The 22940-nt window shown below is 42.5% G+C and overlaps 1 protein-coding gene across 2 annotated transcripts in view; it reads right to left on the reverse strand.

Moving 5' to 3' along the window:
* Positions 1 to 22423, reverse strand: part of LOC145344006 (transcription intermediary factor 1-alpha-like) — a 127355-nt gene extending 104932 nt beyond the window's left edge. For both annotated transcript variants that reach the window (XM_080190658.1, XM_080190657.1), the window contains exon 1: positions 21908 to 22423. In XM_080190658.1, the coding sequence (XP_080046784.1) occupies positions 21908 to 22178 (271 nt within the window). In that variant the 5' untranslated portion in view covers positions 22179 to 22423. The remainder of the gene's footprint in view (positions 1 to 21907) is intronic.
* Positions 22424 to 22940: the final 517 nt, after the last annotated feature.

Raw genomic sequence — 22940 nt, forward strand, 5'->3', positions numbered from 1 at the left:
TGCACTTTTCTCTGTTGTCTGGACTTAACTTTTTCTTTTAAATCTCATCACCTTTTCTTTAAAGTCATCTTTAATTAAGAGTAGTAAGTGGCTGCTGAAGGAAGAAATTCTTAAAATATCTCCACACTCTTGTCCCAAGTTAACGTGGACTAAGTGGAGAGAGCATGCAGTACTTCAATGTACAGCCAAGGTGACTTCAGTCACGTGCAGTTGTGGAAAACGGTGCAGTGGCTGAATAAGTTTCAGGCTCAAACAAAATAACTTTAAAGACTGACCCATGCATTACACATCTCTCAATCTTGTTATCTTCCTATTCCCACCATCCCTACCCTTCTCCTGCCTCTGCATTTGCTTAGTGACAGTTTAATCTTGGAATATCTTCCAGGACACTGACCCGAAATGTTAACTAGTATTCCTCCCTCTGTAGATATTGCCTGACTTATCACCATTTGTCTGCCTTTATTTCAGATTTCCAGCATCTCTGGGATTTGTTGCAATTTGCTGGGGGAAGCCATTTTGAATTTTCAGCCATTGTAAAATTCTATGAATCTATTTCAAACAGCTGCATCTGTTTGCAATGTTAGAGGTGGGTTGTGGCATGATGTTAATGATACAGTCTATTGATAAAGTCAGCCACTTCGGTGCCAAGACAAAATTAAATCATCAGGTAATTAAGTTACGCAAGTAAATGACACAGCAAATGGAGTTGTGTATGTAAACAAAATTACAAGGCAGTTTGAATGGAAGAATTTGAAACAAAGAGGAACAGTGTCTCCACTGTCGACTGGGCACTTTGCAGTCTTCAGAACTCAATATCAGAGCTCAACAATTTTAGATTATAAACTCAGCCTGCATTTATTTTTATTTTTCATTTATTTAATCCTATTAGACTAGGGAAATTTTTAACTTCATTGCAGTGTTAATGTAATCCTTACTTGTGATCAATAAACTTTAACTTTACTATGATCAGATGGCTGCTACGCTACCATTGACACCTCCTCTAGATACAGGATTTGTTTTTTTGACTTGACCCACTGACTTTTCACCATGAAACCATTGTGTCCTGCCCTCAATTCTTCCATTCTTCTTCCCCTCCCCCAACCCTCCAATTTGCTCCAAACCTGTAACACCTCTAACCTTTCTCAGAGTTAATGAAAGGTCATCAACTGGATGTATTAACTCTGTTTCTCTATCCACAGATGCCGCCAGACCAGTTGGATATTTCCAGCATTTGTTTTTGTTTCAGATTTTCAACACCTGCTTTTGAACATTTAAAACAAAGGTTAGGTTTCATCCCCTGACATATTGCAATTCATCTCTAAATATATATCTACAGTCAATGAGGATTGGCCAGTCATTATAGAAGCATTTAAGCAATAATTGGAATAAGCAGAAATTAACCCAACATTATGTGTAATAGAACAAAAATCAGCTCAGCGCAAGACCAAGCCATTCAGCCCTCCAAGCCCATACCAATCATGATGCCCTAACTAATCAAAAAAATGGCTCCAGGGACCAGGGTTTGATTCCTGGCTTGGGTCACTGTTGCTGTGGAGTTTGCACATTCTCCCCGTGTCTGTGTGGGTTTCCATAGGGTGCTCTGGTTTCCCCTCTCAGTCCAAATATGCGCAGGTTAGGTGCATTGGCTATGCTAAATTGCCCCTTAGTGTCTCAGGATGGTAGGTTAGAGGGGTAAATATGTGGGGTTATAGGGATAGGGCCTAGGTGAGATTGTTGTCCATGCAGACTTAATGGCCCAAATGACCACCTTTTGCATTGTAGGGTTTCTATAAAAAAAACTGTTCTGTCCTGTCTCGGTCTGTATATCTTTATTCCCTCCCTATTCATGTACCCATCCAGATGCCTCTTAAATGTTGCTGATGTGCCTGCTTCCACCACAACCTGGCTGCATATTCCAGGCACCCACCACTCTCTGACTGAAAAACTTCCTCACACACCTCTCAAACTCTCCCCCTCTCACCTTGAACCTGTGCCCCCTTGTAATTGACACTTCCACCCATGGAAAAGCTTCTGACTAAAAACAGGAAGTCTGGCAGCATTTGTAGAAAGAGAAACAACAGAAGTCCAATCAAACGCAAAACTGAGAGAAATAAAGAAGCCGAGAAAAGTGAGGTGGAACAAAATTGAAGGGTGGGGGGGATAGGTTTGGTGATGGGGAGGGGTGTGGTATTAAATACCAAAGATATCATTAAACAAATAGCAAAGAGAGTGACAGTAAATAAAAAAAAATTGGTTCAAAGTGGGTGTCGATGGCAGAATAAAACAGGAGAACAAAACATAGACTGGCACTTGGAATAAGGGGACCAAAACAGCGGACAGAGTTCATGGTTTGTTGTTGAACTCAAATGCTGAGTCCAGGAGGTGGTAAAGTGCCTAATTGGAAGGTGAGGTGTTGTTCTTCCACTTTGCATTGGACTTCACAGGAACATGGCCGCAGAGAAACGACTGAAACAAGAACAAAAGAACTAGGAGCAGGAGTGGGCCATCTGGCCCCTCGAGCCTGCTCCACCATTCAATAAAATCAGGGCTTTTCGTGGACTCAGCTTCATTTACCCACCTGTTCACCATAACCCTTAATTCTTTTACTGTTCAAAACTCTATTTATCTATTCTTGTCTTAAAAATATTCAATGACGTAGTCTCAACTGCTTCACTGGGCTGGGAATTTCACAGATTTACAACTCTGTGTGAAGAAGTTCTTCCTCAACTCAGTCCTAAATCTGCTTCCCCTTATTTTGAGGCTATGCCCCTAGTTCTAGTTTCACATGCCAGTGGAAACAACTTCCCTGCTTCTATCTTATCTATTCCCTTCATAATCTTATGTTTCTATAAGATCTCCTCTCATTCTTCTGAATTCCAATGAGTATAGCCCCAGTCTACTCAGTCTCTCCTCATCAGCCAACTCTCTCAACTCAAGAATCAACCTAGTGAATCTCCTCTGCACCCCCTCCAGTGCCAGTATATCCTTTCACAAGTAAGGAGACCAAAACTGTACACAGTACTCCAGGTGTGGCCTCACCAGCACCTTATACAGCTGCAACATTATCTCACTGTTTTTAAACTCCATCCCTCTAGCAATGAAGGACAAAATTCCATTTTCCTTCTTAATCACCTGCTACACCTGCAAACCAACTCCTTGTGATTCCTGCACAAGGACACCCAGGTCCCTCTGCACAGCAGCATGCTACAATTTTTTACCTTCTAAATAGTCCATTTTGCTGTTATTCTTTATCAAAATGGATGACTTCACTTTTACCAACATTGTACTCCATCTGCCAGATCCTCACCCACTCACTTAGACTATCTATATCCCTTTGTAGGCTTTCAGCATCTTCTGCACACTTTGCTCTTCCACTCATCTTAATGTCATCTATGAATTTTGACACACTACACTTGGTCCCCAACCCCTAATCATCTATATAGATCATAAACAACATGAGCATGAGAGCAGGATGACAAATTGAAACACCGAGCAACAGGAAGGTCGGAATCTTGCTTGTGGACCGAGTGAAGATCTTGTACAAAGCGATCACCCAGTCTGCGTTTGGTCTCCCGAGGAGACATGGGAAAAGTGCTCAGCTCGCCACTGACAGCAGTGAGAAATCAGCAAGAAGATACATCAAGGTCTATTCATAGAATCCCTACAGTGCAAAACGAGGCCATTTGACCTTTCGAGTCTGCATCGACCCCAATACCACTCGGGCCCTATTCCCATAATCCCACATATTTACCCTACTAATCCCCTCCACTAGGTTCAATTTAGAATAGCCAATCAACCCAACCTGCACATCTTTGTGCACCCTGAGGAAAACCACACAAACATGAGGAGAATGTCTGTGTAGAGTTTGCACAATGACCCGAGGCCAGAATTGAACCCGGGTTCCTGGCCTTGTGTGACAGCAGCATTCAGCGTTGTACACATAGGTAAGAACAAAAGTACATCTTTCTGACTGTTTTGGAACGTACAGTCATTACATCAAGTACAACAGTCATTGCATGACTGGGTTTGCCGAAAGGATTTAACTTCACGGCTTCAGGTAAGACAGTCGCTATGGCTCTCAGTTCTAATTTATATTGTACCCTCTGAAAAAGATAAATGTTTCATTGAAATATATTCCATTCTGATGTGTGTGGTTTGTCCGCCATTTAAAAAGCTGATAACAGTAGGTTATATAGAGACATGGATCACACCCATCTCCTGGTATTGTTATCATCTTTACTGAGCTCACCAACTTCAAAGGAATCTAAGCAACTAATGATTATTTAGTATCCGTAACAGAGTAAAATCCACTGAGGGTTTGGGAGGAGAATAATAGCAAGAGAGCAAGGGGGGTGAAGAATGAGAGCATCTGAGCAAGAGAGCAGAGGACAGAGGACAACCAGAGATATGGCAGAAGCAAGCACTCAAACCAACCCATCTATGCCAGCCTTCAATCCTCCCAATTTCACTCAACTAATCTGATCAGCACATCCTTCTCTCATGTACTTATCAAACTTCCTTTAAAAAGTACAATATTCTTTGTTTCAACTACGCTTTGTAGTAACAAGTTCCACATTCCAACTCTTCTGTGGGTAGAAAAGTAGTTTCTGAATTTCTCTCCTTAGCTTGACTATCTTGTATTTATAGTCTGAAATGTGGACTTCTCCACAAGTGCAAACATCCATGCCTACCCTATCAAAACACTGGAACTGAATTTGGGGCACTCCTGAAGTTAGGAAGCAATGTGGCAAGGGAGAGGGTTTAGAAAAAAAATGCTCCAGGCCAGAGTGACTTTAGCAATTTTGATCTTATTCCTTTTTAATAACAGAACATGCTCCTGAACTTTGTGAGATTATAGCACTGTGTACACAATTCAAAGAGCCTTCCTTACTGAGGTGCTCTTAGTAATTCCACTTTCATTCTTTGTACCAGTTTGATTCACAATTTTCTTTAGTCAATGGAAACACAAGGAAGATGTCAAGGGGGAATAGAAACACATAGACTAGGAATTCCAACTTCAGCGTCAGGGAAATCAATGGAAGCGGCTGGTTAGAAACTCAACATCCTTACATAACCTGGTTCTAACCTTTCAGCGGGATGCCTCCCCATGATAAAAGAATGAGTTAGGTTCGTGATGAGGCCAAAGAAAGTTGGCCCATCCGCACAGGATAAGCTCTTGAACAAGCCTGTTTGGCTGCAAGTATATAGTGTGACAACGAGAACAACAGGGCTAAACTAAACAAAGCAGATGACACTGCAGAGGGAAGTTACACGCCATATGCTACTGGCAACCTCAACTCAGTTGAGAAAGGTTGAGAATGCCAGGTGGCAGCAAATCTGAGCAAGTATGTAACATGCATGATTGCTTTATAATCCAGTCTGTTAGAAGCAGTAGCTTTTTGCATCGTGATCTTCTAATTTAGTAATAGCACACTAGGAATAATTCCAAATGACAGGTACCACAACATAATTAAACTCGACAAGAACTGGGTTAAACCAATACTATGACACACCAGCAAACCCAGGAAGGGGGAGTTTAAAGAGAATCAACTCAATAGGGAGAGAGGGAGACTGATTGCATCAAGAAAACTAAAGGGAATATATTGAGGATATTCTACTAAAAGAAAAGATCTGCACTTAAGTAGCGCCTGTCATGACCATCAGATGTATCAAAGCATTTTACAACTAATGTAGCACTTTTGGTACTGTTGTAATGAGGAAAATGTGGCAGCCAATTTTCACACAGTAAGATCCCACAAACAGCAATGCAATAATGACCAGATACTCTGTTTTTGTGACGAGGGGTAGATGTGGGCCAGGGTAACAAAGAGAACTCCCCTGTTCTTCATGAGATCTGTTATATTGGGGCTGACTTTGCATCTCATCAAAAGACAGCATTTCCAACAGTGCAGCACTCCCTCAATACAATGTGGGACATCCAACCTTGACCTTTGCACTAAAGTCCTGGACTGGGGCTCAAACTCGGATCTCACTGACTCAGAGGCAAGGATCTGACCGATTGAGCCATAACTCAGTTTCAAAATAAGTTATTCCAAGACCAACAATGAGCAATGAAAGAAGTGTGGCATCAAATGGACAAATCAAACAATATCAAGTGAATTAAGACTGTGAACAAAGGGCTCAAAATTTTAACACTGGGTGTTGGGACCCCACAAACAGAACAAAAAAGAATTGTGCCAGCACAAGGGCTGGCCACTTTACCCCCGGCTGCTGGGCACAGGCCTAAATCAGAGGGTCAGTGTCTCTGAAGCCTAAGCAGGGCCTCCGGGAGAGGTAGGTATTCAGGAATAGGAGTGCCAACAGTGATTAAATGTATTCCTGGGGGTTTGATCTTCTGACTTGCCTCCCTGCTCTAACCATCAGTTAACCAGCCCATTCGTCCTTGTGACAGACCTCCCCATAGCCCCTTCAGCCAAATGTTGGCAGAGATGCGAAATGATTTTTATAGGGCTTTTAAGCATACAAGTCAGTTGCTGGCCTTCACAGAGCGAGCACTAATCCACCTCGCACTCAACACTGGGAAACAACTCTGGCAGCAGGACAATCCCAACTTGGCTCCTCATTACTTTGCTGGCCGCATCCCCACCTTCCCTTCCACCAACCAGAGGCTGATAAATTTCTGTCTAACCTCTCCAAGTAACTGCTAACATTCCTCCCACAAATACCTTAAAATAGTTAGATGGACTGATTGCCCATCCCACTGTTGTTTGTGGAACATCACTGCTATTGGAGTGCTGCTGTGACTATCCAGTTACCAAGAGATCTAAAGTACTTCACCGTAACATTTCAGCAATATAAAGGGAGCTATAGCTGTTCAGATTTTTCCTTTCTTTTATGTTAGACAGAAGAAGTGTGCGAGTCTGTGTGTTGTTTTTTGTTCATTTACAGGATGTGAGCATCGCTGGCTAGCCAGCATTTATTGTCCATCCCTAACTGCCCTCCATTTCAGATGTTATTTGGGTGTCAACCACATTGTCCAGAGTCACATGTAGGCCAGACCAGGTAAGGATGGCAGATTTCCTTTCCTAAAGACATTAGTGAACCAGATGGGCTTTTACAACAATGACTTTTAATTTCATATTTTAATAAATTCAGTTTCAACCACTGCCCTGGCGGGATTTGAATCCAGATCTTGCTACTCCAGATCCCAATGAATGAAATATCATGGCTTCTAGCTCATATGTGCATCCACATGAATAAACCGATTTTATAAATTAGCTAATTAACAAACTAACTAATAAACTGCAGCCCCACAAAGTGCGCTGTATCAATGGGACAAATCTTTAATGGAAAACTTACCAATTAAAATAATATTCCTGGGTTTGTTGACATACTCCAGCCCCTGTGGCCTCATAGAAAGCCTCAAGCATACTGACAGACACCTTCTGCTCCCTCTCCAAGTACCCTATGTGCAATCATAGTCACAGCAGAGAGATATGCATGTATAAGCAACAAAGTGCTGGGGAATGGAATACTTGCTAACCAGACACTCAGTAATAGTTGAACATAGGAATTGATGGGCAGCAAAAAAAAAATGCCAATTTAGTTTACGTTCTGCCAGTTAGACGATGTAATGATAATGGATTGTTGGCTAATCATAGTGATCTCTCTATGTCAATTAGTCTATTACAGACCCTGATAAAAGATGTGAGGAAAACCCAGATGGCGGAAACCTTTGGGAACCATAGATCCAAAGTCATCTGTTCCTCTCAAGCATGTTATTTTACCACATCATCTCAGATTACTAATTTACAGTCACCCTAACATTATTTTCTGGAAGGAATCTGTTTGCTTTTGAATTAATCAATACGGTTTCCTCCATTTCTCCATGGGACCCAATCAATAGATTCTACTATCAAGCATTTCTGGCTCAGGTTAAATGCACAATGAATCTACTTCTGCAATGTTACAATAATATGAACTCAGAAGAGCATCTCTTACAACGTGCGCGTGATATTTTAAGATCTGTATGAACGGCATTGCCAAAGACATCCAAATGAAGGAAAGTTAGTGAATTAGGCTGATGCCCACCAGCTGATGTAATGTAGATATCCCATATGTTTACGTAGGATGCCTACAGCTAGCATTCTTAACCCCAGAGTTTGGAATGATTTGGAAGCTAGACCAGATAGAAGGCCATTCAGTATGTAAGAATCATTTAGATGATCACTGGAAATGCCACAGTGTGTAAAGACAGGGACCAAGTACTAAAAAATGGGATAAGAGATAGGTGCTTTATGGCCAGCATCCAGACATGATGGGCCAAAGGGCCACTTTTTGTGCAGTTGAACTCTGATCTACTGTTTTTGGAATAATAAATACTTGTTTAATTATCAGTTTAACGCTGCTTTTTTTTGCTATAGAAGCCATGATATCGCTCATTCATTGGGATCTGGAGCAGGAAACCAGCGTAATCTGTTTCAAGTGAGAGCCATGGGCTAGTGTGATCATGCAGAGAACACACTTCCTTGTTGCAGAGAGACCTGGACTGTATGTTGGCTGCACATTAGAGCACTAGAGAAATTTAATCAACAAAACCTCTGCTGTATCCTCCAGATTCAACAGGAAAATTGGACAAATGCAATTGTCCACCTTGAAACCAACTCCACAAGTTTTAAGGCAAGTCTCCTGCAAAATAAACTTTGATGGACTAGGCATTGTCCAGATGGCCAAAAGACATATCCCTCATCAGGTCTTATTTTCTCAAAAGGCCAGGGTTCCAGGGAGGACAAAGAAAATGCTCTTGTTCCAGCACAGCAGCACTGGCATTAATGACTGGCTTGTTAACAATTATTCAAAATGGCAACAACTTGCCATCAAGCTGCATCACCTCCAAGTACCTTAATGATAAGGCAGAGATGGAAAGTAAAAGGAAGCAAGCTTACACGCTGGATCCCACTACCTTGTGGGATGCGCTGCCCCAGTGCACCCAAAGATCTGTGGATCATAAATTAGCCTGGTTGGTCACACGAAGACCCATGGCAAAAACGCACAACCCTGAGTAAACATTATCCTTGAATCAAGGAACAGACACAGTCTTGCTGACTGAGCAGCCCAGTATTGTTATTTGTGAAAGATTTAATACAAGTTGTCTTTATGTATCTCCTTTAAAATAGTGAGCCACCCCAACGCAGTTCATGAGAGCTTTCTCAAACAAGGAGAACACACACAAGGAGATTATCGAATGTGCAGTCAAAGATGTAGATTTAACAAATAACTTAAGAGAAGAGATGTTTAAGGAAGGACTTCCAGAGCCTGGGGCCCAGACAATTCCAGGCACAGCTGCCAATGATGGAGTGATTCATATCGGCCCTACACAAGGTCAGAAACAGAAGCACAGATGCCTGAAAAGGAGTTACGTCCAGAGACTGTAAAATCCCGCCCAAGGTCAACGGACCTTCCCAAGGTGGGCAGGGTGGTAAAATTCCAGCTAAAATCTTTATATTCAAGATGTTGCTTGACTGGGAGCCAGTATAGATTGGTGAGCATGAAGGTGACAGGTAAACATGTAGGAGCAAATTGGATGGAATAGTCTTCCATCAGTGGTGGGCAAATTAGTAATTCAATCCTGAGAGATGGGATTAACTGTTATGTACAAATTCAGAGACTAGTCAGTAATAGTCAGCATGAATTTATTAAAGGAAGTTCTTGCCTCACTAATTTGACTAAATTCTTTGAGGAAGTGACAAGAAGGGTCGATGAGGGTAGTGCGGTGGATGTTGTGTACATGAATTTCAACAAGGTGTTTGACAAGCTCCCACATGACAGATTGGTCTAAAAAGCCCCATGGGATACAGGGTAATGAGGCAAGTTGGATAAAGATAATAGTCGCTGGATGGCCTTGGGAATGGAAAGTTCTTTCAAGTAAGGGCTTAACACTGGGACCCTTCTGTTTGTGTTGTATATTAACTATGTGGACACAAATGTTAAGGGCACAATTGGGAAATATTCAGATGACACAAAGATTGACCGAGTAATGGATAGTGTACAGGATAGCTATAATCTCAAACAATATTAGTGAGTTGGTGGCATGGGCAGTAAAGTGGCAGATGGATAGAGAAGTGAGATCAGTTAAACGGAATACACAATAAATGGAAATATACTAAGAGGGGTAGATGAAAAGAGAGATCTTGGTATACAAGTACACAGGTCCCTAAAGGCAGCAGTTCAAGTAAACAAGGTTGTTAGGAAGACATAGTGAATACTTGCCTTCATTGTATTCTTTTATATTCTATACCTCTGCCAATGTTGAAATTGTATAAGATACTGGTGATGCTGGTATGAAGCTCTGATCACCATACTACAAGAAGGATGTAGTTGCTCTGAAGAGAAGACAGAAGATGTTTATAAGAATGTTGCCACAAGGCTAGAAAAGTGTAGCTATGAAGAGAGATTAGATACATTGGAGTTATTTTCCTTGGAACAACAATGGCTGAGGGGCAACTTGATTAACATGTACAAAATGGAGGGTAAATTTGTTTCCGTTGGCTGAGAATTCTAGAGCAAGAAGTCTCACAACACCAAGTTAGAGTCCAACCAGTTTATTTGATGATAATCTTACTGGTTGGACTCTAACCTGGTGTTGTGAGACTTCTTATTGTGTTTACCCCAGTCCAACACCAGCATCTCCACATCGAGAATTCTAGAACCAGGGGACATAGATTCAAGATAAGTGACAGAAGGTGTAGAGGGGACACAAGGATTTTTTTTACATAGCAAGTGGTGGGTGTCTGGAACTTGCTGCCCAAATTGGTGATGGAAGCGGAGACTATAAGTTCTTTTAAAAGCTACCTGGATCTGCACCTTAAATGCTTTAAGCTACAGGGCAATAAACCAGGTGCAGGGATTAGAAGGGGCACCTGAGTATCCTCAAGCTGGCACAGACAAGATGGGCCAAATGACCTCCTTCAGTGCTGTAACTCCACTGTGGTTCCATGGAAGCAACATGTTACATCAACACCATGGTGAACATCAGGCACCAACTATCTCCCTTACGTTTTGTTGGATTTTCTTTATTCCTATTAAGAGAGAGACTGGCCATCTCCTTTCACATATTCAATACCGGACTCACACATGTAACAAACCCCTTTCACACAGTAGGTAGCCTTCACATGACTACAGTTTCTTGACTCCTGACAAGCTACGATGTCACAAGGCGGAATCATATGGCAAAGAAAGAGTGCTGAACATAACTCAGTCTGATTTTAACCCCTGATATCCTTTCATACAATCCTACAGGAGGAGAATGTTAAACTCAGGCCTGCACAAACGTTCCAAAAGGGCTAAACAATTATTCCCCCTCCATCCCATTGCTTCCCTACAGTTTTAGAAATGTTTTCTCCAATATCTCTCCAATTCGCTTTTGACGGTTACTATTGAATCTGCTTCCACCCTCTTTCAGGCAAAGCATCCCAGCTCATAACTGATTCCACAGACCACAACGGTATACAATGAGAAAGGCAGCTATTGCCGTGAGAACAGTGCCTCTCCATTCTTCTGCCATTCATAAGAACATAAGAACATAAGAAATAGGAGCAGGAGTAGGCCATCTAGCCCTTCGAGCCTGCCCCGCCATTCAATAAGATCATGGCTGATCTGTTGTGGCTCAGTTCCACTTTCCCGCCCTCTCCCCATAACCCTTAATCCCCTCTCTTATCAAGAACCCATCAACCTGCTTCTTAAAAATATTTAGCGAGGCAGCCTCCACCACTTCAACGGGCAGAGAATTCCAGAGATTCACCACCCTTTGAGTGAAGAAGTTCCTCCTCAACTCCGTTCTAAACCGCCTCCCCTTTATCTTGAGGCTGTGCCCCCTAGTCCTACTGTCTTTTTTGAGCGGGAAGAGTCTCTCCACCTCTATCCTATCCATCCCATTCATCATCTTATACGTCTCAATGAGATCTCCCCTCATTCTTCTAAACTCTAACGAGTACAAGCCTAGTTTATTCAGCCTCTCCTCATAGCTCAATCCCCTCAACTCCGGTATCAGCCTAGTAAACCTCCTCTGCACTCCCTCCAGGGCCAAAATATCCTTGCGCAGGTGCGGCGCCCAAAACTGCACACAGTACTCTGAACTGTTTGAAGCTGCTCTTTTCCATAAATTGCTGCATTTATTAATGAATCTGTCTAATGACCATCTCATCTCCAATGGATGCTGTTTATAGCCACAGTTACCTTGTAGGCTGGGTCTCATGAGAGCAAGCTAATTGAATCACCACACTCTCCTCTTCAGATTTCTTCTCTTAAATTGGCTGCACAGTTATAACTGTGCACAGGCCCGTCTCCATTAATGCCCTTTGCCAAGTGATAAGGTACACACATATGGAGGTGACAGGAGAGTGTGCAGTTGAGGGGTGCATATGGGTTTGACACTGTGATGCCACTTTGATTGATTTAGTCCATATGTTTATTTTAGAAAGGCTTAAATTTATACAAGTTACATGAGCTCAGGACTTCCTAAAGTATTCGATATCCAATGAAGTACTTGAACTGCAATCATTGCTGTGATGTAGGAAATGTGGGAGCCCAGTTTTGCACAGCAAGGTCCCACAAACAGTAAGGAGATAATGACCAGATGATTGGCTTCAAACATCAGTCGAGGGATAAATATTGGCCAGGACATTTGGAAAAATCGTCTACTCTTCTTTGAAAGAAGAACAAATTAACAGCAGAGGAACACGTCATTTATGTTGAACATTAAACATTAACATGAACCTCCTTTCATCTGTGAGGGGACTACAGCCTCATGTATAAAAACATAGAGATATGCTCACAGGTGTCTGTCTGTGATCCTGAGCAAAAAAAGGACCCACACAGCAGTATTGGAGAAACTTGATCCCTGACTAGACACAAGGCCCCCCCCACCACCACCCCCACCCCATGGGCTGCACAAGCCAAATTCTGAGACAACTATACAAAGGCCATCTGCATTTGATAACTCAGGCTAGCCAACCGGAGTCTAGTTGCCTCCCAAGACAAAAGACCCCACAACCTTCCTTTCAATTCTTAATGATTGAAACATTCAATAATCTCAGGACCCAGACAAGGAATACACACTCCTTATCAAAGCCAGGGTAGTGTGGTGGGAGTCACGTGACATGAACCTCTTGCTGGTGGAACCAGTAATATTACTTTGTGGAATTGCAAAGTCATTCTGCTATTTTACCATCTAAATAGCAGTACCACAGACAAGGAGCTCTGGCACAGGTTGGATACCTGGTCAAATTAACACTGTTTATACTGAAAAGCCTGCACCATTACATAAAAGACTGAACCATCTGTGTGCCTATCACATCGTGAAAAATCAACACCACTGGAGAAGTGAATTATCCAGCATCAGTTTTCAACCAGTCAACACCTGACTGGATTTTAATTCTGGCAAGTGAAACAATATTTCTTACCTCTGTGGTCTCTGCACAGTGTTATTTTCTTTATCCCTCTTCTACTATATGAATGCAATGGAGGCAACCTTGTGACACCCCTCCCATGTTTTGAGTGTGAACAAATAAACTAACCCACTGAGTTCATCCTATTTTAAATTTGCTGTGGGATTACTAGATAATTGGACCACACCCAAACCTGAGGGTTGTCAAAAATATCACTGGTTATACAAAGGATGGTGAAAGGAGAAATTGTTGCTGTCTAACTTAAGTTCAGTTGTAACAATCCCTTAATATGTTCCCGTCCTTCCTCTCTCACAGAATTATCCAGCTTTCCCTTATGTGCTTTTCACCTCAACGGCTCCCTGTGATAGCAAATTTCCACATTCTAACCACTTCCTGGCTAAAACAGGATCTTTAACAGACATCAAACACGGCAAGTGGTATCTCTGTTTAACATCTCATCCAAAAGGCACGTGTGACAGTGCAACTCTCCTTCACTACTGCACTAGTACGTCAAGCAAAATGTTATGTTTCAAATTTGGTTTTGCAAGCACAGCCCTCCAACTCTGAAACAAGCCTGCTGCAGCTTAGCGGGAGATAGATCAGGTAGCCAATGCACAACAACTATAACCACAGCAAATAGTCTGGTGCAGGATTATGTGGAGCAAAAACTCAAAATAGATGCTAGAACCTTCCAATTGTTCCTGTGCCAATGTTAGAAGTACAAAAAAAAGTTCAGAACTAGAACCAGTAAACTCTTGCCATTTGCAGTAGTTATATTCCCTCACCGATTCTCAGAAAGGACAAAATCACAAACAGTGAGTATACTTTATAATTGGAGTGAATTAGATAAGTATCAATCAACCCCCAAATTTGACATTTTTAAATAATGTTTGAGTAAATTCAAGGCAATTTCACTGCAGAAATAGTTTGACAATGCAACAAAATGTGTAAAATTTGTCACTCAGGAAATAAAAACTATGTTTGAGTATACAGTAAAGTTGTCGTTCTACAATACAAATTACAGTACTTTGTGTGGTAGAGGGAATGGATGAAATAGCTGATGTAGATGCTAATGTGGATGAAAAGGATGGTATGCTTGACTGCATCACTTTCTGCTTTTCAATTTTTGTAAAATTCTCAGTAAGGAGCAATAGCAGTGCCAATCACTCTACATGGTCTGTCACCTGTCTTTTCAAATCTTCAGCTGATCTTATGACCATCACCTTAGGCTCTTCTTCCTGCCCACGCTCACTTTCATTTAATTGCATCAGTTCAATTAATGAGAATTCCTCTTGATGAGATTGACTCCTCCATTTCATCTGTGGCCAGATCTTCAAATTATTCTCCTCTAACTTGTTTTACCAAGTCAACAATCTTGGCCACTTCAGCACTGACATTGAGGAATCTTGTGGAATCATTCACAGCCTTGGGTGAAACATTTTTCCAGCAATCATTTATGGTTGAAGTTCTGACTTCATCTCATGAGTCTTTAATTATGTGGTCTGCTGAGTATGCCAAGCAGTCACGGACTGTGGTTGAAGGCTCTGCTTCCCGAAGGTGAAGAATGTGATTGAAACTTCACCAGGTGTAGTAACCTGTGAGTGAGGTAATGACCCTCCTGCTCTGCTCACTGGATAAATGAAGTGATATGGGGGAGTGGGGAGGTTAAAAACAAAATGTCAACATATGGGTGGCTCTGTGGGAGAGAGCGCAGGTGCCTAGGTTCATTAGAGGATTAGTGGGACTTTGAAAGACAGTTCCCTTTCCCTCTGATAAGTCCTGACCTTCAGAAGAAAGCAATTCTCAAGCCAGCCTTCAAATATTCCTCTGAAACCCAGGCATTAAACACTAGCCATAAATTAGAAGTGTCAGTCTGTCCTTTGCTACTTTAAAATCAGGAGTAGTCCTTCCTTCTTTTGATATATAGGTTCTACTTGACCTTTCCTCATAGAACAGATTAGTTTGCATTGTGTTGAAGTTCTTGTTCCACCTAGTAACCTCAGCCCTCAGTGTGTTCCTGCAGCACCTTGGGATCTCCTGCAGCTGTATGGTCATCTGAAACAGCCTCTCCCCCACCACCACTATCTTCACATAATGTAGCCCAACAGGCTTTTTAAAACAATCAAGACATCCTGTACTGGCGGAGAATTCTTTAGAAGGCAAAGACGAGGCACCTTCTGTACCATTAATCATCACTGACACCAACACTGCTCTTTTTACTTTTAGTGTACAGTTGGGGGCAACACAGTGGCACAGCAGTTAGCACTGGTGCTTCACAGCACCCAGGTTCGATTCCTGACTTGGGTCGTTGTGTGTGTGGAGTTTGCACGTTCTTCCCATGTCTGCGTGCATTTCCTCCAGGTGCTCCCATTTCCTCCCACATCCTGAAAGATGTGCTGATTAGGTGCATTGACCCAAACAGACACTGGACTATGGCAACTAGGGGAATTTCAGAGTAACTTCATTGTAGTGTTAATGTAAGCCTTACTTGTGACTAATAAACAAACTTTAATTTTTGAAGTGATTAGACATTCACTGGGGTCCTCCTTTGATCCTCGTGCTCTATTGCACAGAGTAATCTTCTCAATTTCTTCTCAGCATTGAACTCTCCTATTTATAGGAATTAACCTCATTGATAGAACTACCACAAACAAAAACATTGGCCCCCTTATTTTTTTCCCCCTCAGACTGCCTAACGTACTTGACTGTGGATTCAATGATAAGAGTTTTCCTTGGCCAATATGGGACCTCCTGCACCATTTTTCAGTCTAAGATTGTGACACTTTGTACAAGCATCGTCCCTTATTTGGTACATTTCTGCTTGGCTCTGACATGTTCTTGATGCCGCCTGTACACACACTGCAAAATACAGCTCAGGAGTTACCGTTTCCTGCAAACCACAGCATACCTGATGCTGTTAGAGAAATGGCACATGTACACTTTCTAGAGAAAAACACACCTTGGAAACCTTCTTCTTTTCTTCCAAATGCCAGCTTCTCTTTATTTCAGACCAGTATATGCTTAGGTGTAAACTTTTGATGTTTATAGTGCAGATGGGCAAAGATTTGGGGCTGTGGTGGATGATCATGTGCACAAGCACTTTACCACGGGGTAAACAAATTTGTAAAGATCAATGGCGGCAACTTACTTTAATTGGAATTAAAATCATGACTTCTTGTGGAACATAAGAACTCATAGATGGAAAATTAAAGACCATAGGAGGTTTACCTGGACTTCAGGAAACCTTTGTAAAGTTATTCCATGCAAGAAGCTTCCTTATGAGAGAATATTTGTGGAATTAGTGGTGAGCTGCTGTGGTGGAATAGAAACTGGCTGAATGCCCAGTCAGAAAGTAGTTATCAATGGATTGAGACACTGGTTACTTGCAGGCTTCAGTACTTGGCGATTTAATCATTATTATATCTTCATTAATGACCTAGATGTAGATACTGAAGGAGCGATCTTCCAGTTTGCAGAATAAACAAACCTATCTGCTAGGGTTAGGCCAGCAAAGGACGCTCAACCACCACTGTAACCTGATCTCGACCTGCTGTGGGAATCGAACCCATGTTTAACAAATGACTTTTTACAAGAATGTTCTCGAATTCCATTTCAGATTTCCAATATTTTTATGTCATATTTCATTCCATTTCTTTATATTGCAAATAGTTCATCAGCAAGTAAAAGTATCTCGTTTTAACCTGTTTCGGCAACAGAGCTTTTCCAATGCTAGAAATGGATAGGATAAATGTGGAACAATGCCATTCAAGAGTTTGCCCAAGAAAGGTTACAAGTTTACACGTTGCCTGTGGCTCAGTCAATACATCTCCCTCTGCCACTGGAGATGGGGATAAGCAACATAATCGACACTATATTAAAATATACATTACTCACACATACAAGTCTGCTACTTGTCTGATAACGTGTAAATTTACCAGCTTAATCTCACCTCCAGTCAATTTACATCCTTTTTTTTTACAAACAACCATTTGTCCAATCACAGCAGACTGGCCCCAACTCATGGAATTTCAGACAGAATGGTCCAGACTTCAGGGTAAGCTTTCAGACAGCTACCCTCCCATTCTGTCCTCACACACAGTACAACTGATATTTTGTACAAAAATGAATACAGCATTCTCTGCCCCACTTGAACCCTGACCGTAAACTCCTGTTCCAATGAAGCAGAGAAACAACTCATCTTTCAATTCAACACTGTATAGCTTTCCAGACTCAAAAGGTTCAACAATTTCAGGTAACCTCTGCTCCCAATTTTCAGACAGCAGCCGACAGCAATGATACTGTGATTCCCATTTACCCCTCACTCATTCTGTACCAGTGGTGGGCAACCTGCAGCCTGGGGGGGGTGCATGCAACCCACGTGATATTTTGTTCACCACTGCCCATGCGCAGAGCTGCCACATTACAGTCATTTCCATCTGTATATTTTTTCTTACTAGCATGGCTGAAGTAAAACGAGGGTAAATTAGAAATGAGGTGCATGCTGATTGCCCACAACATTGACTGAGAGCATTGTGCACTCCTTACGTATAAATATTTATTTTGTTTTTACCATTTGAAGTTGATGACAGTTTTATTAATATATAAATGATTATATGACTCATTCTGACATTAAGTGCATATTACCATAGAATCCCAACAGTGCAGAAAGAGGCCATTTGACCCATCAAGTCTGCACCAACTCACTGAAAGAGCATCCCACCCAGGCCTTCCTGTCCACCCTATCCCCATAACCAAACATTTACCATGGTTAATCCACCTAACCTGCACATCTTTCGAGTGTGGGAGTAAACTGGAGTATCCGCAGGAAACCCATGCAGACACGGGGAAACTGTGCAAATTTCACACAGTCACCCAAGGCCAGAATTGAACCCAGATCTCTGGTGCTGTGAGGCAGCATGCTAACCACTGTGCTACCAGGCATTATTAAATCTTATTCATTCAGTTATAAGACCATAAGAGCTGAATTGGGACATTCAGCCCATTGAGTCTGCTCTGCCATTCAATCATGTCTGATTGATCTTCTTATCAATCAAGAATCAAAGGTTGAGAAACCTATCTATATATACTTAATGACCTTGCTTCCACAGCTCTGTGGCAATGAATTCCACAGATTCACCACCCTCTGAAGAAATTCTTCCTCATCTCAGGTCTAAAGGGTCACCCCTTTATTCTGAGGCTGTGCCCTCGAATCCAAATACTAATGGAAACATCTTCCCCACATGAAGCTTATAGTATAATGATTAGTAAACAAACTTGATTTCAATCTTATGGCCCACTGAGATGGAGGGCCACTTATGTAGCTCACTCACTATCCTAGGTTGCCCATCATTGTTTTAGACCCATGTATTTTTCATTTTCTTGTCCTGTCACATCTCCTTCCACCTTTTGACATTTAAGTTCTCATGTCTTCCATCCTATTACAGACCTTCCCTGCCCTTGTGCTTATTTCTAATGTTTCCCACTTCTGGTGGAAGATCACCGACCTGAGACTTAGAATCATAGAATCCCTACAGTACAGAAGGAGACCATTTGGCCCATCAAGCCTGCACTGACAACAATCCCACCTATTCCCATAACCCCATACGTTTACCCTGCTAATCCCCAAGACACTAGGGTCAATTTAGCATGGCCAATCAACCCAACCCGCACATCTTTGAACTGTGGAAGGAACACAGTAAGAAGTCTGACAACAACATAGTCAAATAAATTTGAAATATCAAATAAATTGGTTGGACTTAAACCTGGTGCTGTCAGACTTCTTACTGTGTTTGCCCCGGTCCAACGCTGGCATCTCCACATCTGTGGAAGGAAACCAGAGCATCTAGAGGAAACCCACGCAGACAAGGAGAGAATGTGCAAACTCCATACAGACAGTGACCCAGACCAAGAATCAGGTCCTTGGTACTGTGAGGCAGCAGTGCTAACCACTGTACCACCATGCTGCCCATGCTTTGACTCCTGTTTTTCTCTTCACAGATGGTCTGATGAGTATTCTCAGCATTTTCCATTTACGTTGCAGATTTACAAACTCATGGATTAAGAGGCAGAGGCCATTCAGCCCCTTGAGCCTGCTTCACCATTCAATAAAGTCATGGCTAATCTTATCCTGCCCTCCATGCTCCACCTGCCTCTAATAACTTTCCCAGCTCTGTAATATTTTGTTTTTCTATTAAGATTTCTTTGCCGGAAAATAGTCAAGAAGCCAATACTATTTGCTTTTACATATAACCCCACAAATGGCACATTAACAAGACAGCTTAAATGGAGCTAGAAGAGCCTCCAGAACAAAATGGGGTTGCTAAATATTATTGAAACCTGCAAAGATACAGTTTCTCTACATTGGTCTCTCTATATGGTGTGGAGCCCATCAATAGAGACCCCCACCATCCAGTCAGTAGTGATTTTAGGTGGAAATAGCTCCTTGGAAACATGTGTTTTAGATTTAATTTATCTTATTAAAGCAACATATGGGCTACAAAGATGTCCTCCTGGGGAGAAGGGGCTTTAATTTAACAATTCAGCTCTTTGGCCATGACTGCTTCAGGACAATTAATTCCCATTGAGTTGCCAACAACCACTTCAATCTGGTTCTGGCTGGTTCCAGCTGCCCCTGACCGGTTCCAACCGCCTGGGAGTGACTCACCAGCATCTACCACTCACAACTTTCCAAGAGGGGGGCGGGTGAACGTGAGCAGAGACAGAAGTAGGTGGGTGGGAAGAGGCTCAGAAGGAAACTCATCCTAGAAGGCTGCTTGTAACCTGGTGGTCAGCTGGGCCCTGCAATCGTTTCCAATGGGAGGGAATTTAAAAAGAGGAGCAGCTGCATGAGGGGAGGTGCTGCACACCCCTGCGAGTGGAGCTGAAGCGGTACATTCCTCACTGCTTGTTACATTGTGGCTAAGCAACAAGCGGCGACAGCAGCAGCACGGATACAATGTAGCAAAAAGCGCTGTCACAATGTGGCAAAGCACCGCTACAATGTGGCAAAAAGCACTGTCACTATGTAGCCCTCCTCCCCCAGGGGCCATTAAACTTTAACAGCAACATTAGCTGGATACCAAAACACTACTTTGCAACAACTGATCAGCAACTGATCAGCCTTGGCCCGAGTGGCAATGCACCGGCTCGTCAGTTTCAAGTGCATTTCACATTCTGTTTGACACCACACTTGCAATTTCAACGTCCGTTTCATTGCCTTACAAAAAACCCCGGGAAATAGTGAGGAAAACAGAACATTCCCAATATGACTAGACAATTTCATTTTATTTCTAAACGGAATTTCGTTTTAAATAGAGGAATCACGTGTACAACTTTTGAAAATGCTTTTTTGTCTAAATTGATGTGGGTGTTTTAATTCCAGTTGTTTATATACTTGATTAGAGATGTGGCTTGTGCCACTTCACCGAATGATTTGTGTTACTGCACTGAGGTTAACGTGACATAACTGCACAACACGAATGGGCTTCAGCTTCTGAGCTGAATTATATCCTTGGCACAGATTTGAAAACGTTAGCCTAGCTGAAAAGTTATTTTCTGTCTATGCGAGACTTTTAAATGTCAAAATTTAAGAGAATTGAAGAGAGAGGAACACTGTTCAGACCTTCCCCGACTTCACCTGGGAGAGAGATGGTCAGTCCCACAAAGAGACTCTTTGTTATCTGATAGCCGGAATGCATTTGTCGTCTTCTTGATCGAGATGCCAACGAAAAAGAGATCTTTTGTTAAAAGATTTCAGCTGCTTTCGCTCATGGGATAACTTAAAACTGAAATCCTGTCCTGGTATGAAGGAGAGAAGGAATGAAATGGGTCACTCCAGTCGGAGCAAACAACATTCAAAAGGGAGAGAGAGGAAGAGAATGAGAGCCTTTGTAAACACTAAACTGACTCGTCAAAGGACAAATATTAAAATACGATGACCGACTCAACTCTCACTCAGTACAAGATAGAAACCGCCCGAAGCCTCTTTTGCAAAATCACATAAGTGCCACGTTCCTTACTTTAAGTGGGACATGACTACTAAAATATACAACCAACATGTACAATCAAAAAACATTTGCCGTTGACAAAGCAGCGATTTGAACCCGTATAAACGGATGAAAAACTAGGCGACAGGAGAGTGGGTTACAAAATGTCAGATGATAAATGTTCCTTCCTCAGTGCCCAATAAGAAATCTCCTTTCACCAATTAAACACGGCTTCTCTGGGATATCAACTACAAGAGTATAGATGCAATTATGCAGTGGATATTCGCTGCAACAGAACACATGGTTAATACAAATGTATATACGTGGATAATTCCAAACCCTTGGGTGTTTTGGAGGGACGCCAAGTCTGACAAAGGGTTGGACACTAGGCCCAGTGTCAGCCTTTGGGGTCTGGCTGTTGGAGGGAAGCTGGAGAACCCAATACGTTACGCAGTGTGTAACAAGGGTGCGATACAATGTTCGCTGCCCCCACCCAGCCCCCAGTAATACACTCACTCTGCTGGTGTTGGAGAGAGGAGGAATCTAGCAGACTGCCCGCGGTGGCTGAACCCGGCAGCACCAAGTGCCGGAGAGGTTCGGGCAGGCACTTCTTGCAGAAGGAGTGGAGACATGGCAGCAGCTTGGGATCTCGGCTCTGGAAATTCAGCTTGCAGACCGCACACGTCTCCAGCAGGTTGAGCTGGGCTCCCTCCGCCTTCTCCCCCTGCTCCCTACTCTCCGCTTCGTTTCCTATGTTGAGCCCGGGATCCTGTGGACTCTCTGCCATTTCCAGAGTGCAGTTTCAGACTGTAATCCTTCCTGTAATTCCCATCCGCCTTGTCGCTGTGGTAGGGTCAGGTTGTGATTTTTTTTCTCTCTCTCTCCCTCTAGTTATCCTCTATCTATCTATCTATTTATCCATCGATGTGGCCAAGTTGTTGCATTGGTAAACGCTCAGTGAGTCTGGGATTGAGGGCGTTCTGATTCAGACTGCGATCAAATGCAGGAAATGCTCCATCTCCCGGGCACAGGACGCCAGTGAGAAGCGGCAAATCCATATTCATCACAGCACGTCACCCATATTAATATTAATGACTTCAGTCAACAGGCGAACCAACCCCTTCCCTCTTTTTAAATTCTTCCTTCAACTATTTTAGATTCATGTGTCTGTCAATTCAGGTCCCTGAAAAAAAGACCTAGTGTGTATTTTCAGGTTTGAGCTGCTCTCGAGACAGAGCTGCCGGGATGGCTGCTATTAATCCCTGTGGCCATGGGTGAGAATGGGTCAGAGTTTCCCCACTCACTAATACTGGCCAGTGCCTCCCTGCAGGAAAATGGACCTGGGAGCTGGGGGAAGGCTATTGGGGTCGATTGACCCATCCTGCTTGCTGACTCTTCCAACCATGCCATAGATACAATTAGTTCCAACTCTTACCCCACAACTTTGCAAATACTGATTTTTCAAGTTCGGCCTGCTAACCCTCCAGGTTTGGACTCCAAGAATCGAAGGCCAATCTCCAGAACAGTGCTGTGTGCGACCCTGAACAAA

Source organism: Carcharhinus amblyrhynchos, chromosome 6, assembly GCF_965287045.1.
Source record: "Carcharhinus amblyrhynchos chromosome 6, sCarAmb.v2.hapA, whole genome shotgun sequence".
Classification (NCBI taxonomy): domain Eukaryota; kingdom Metazoa; phylum Chordata; class Chondrichthyes; order Carcharhiniformes; family Carcharhinidae; genus Carcharhinus; species Carcharhinus amblyrhynchos.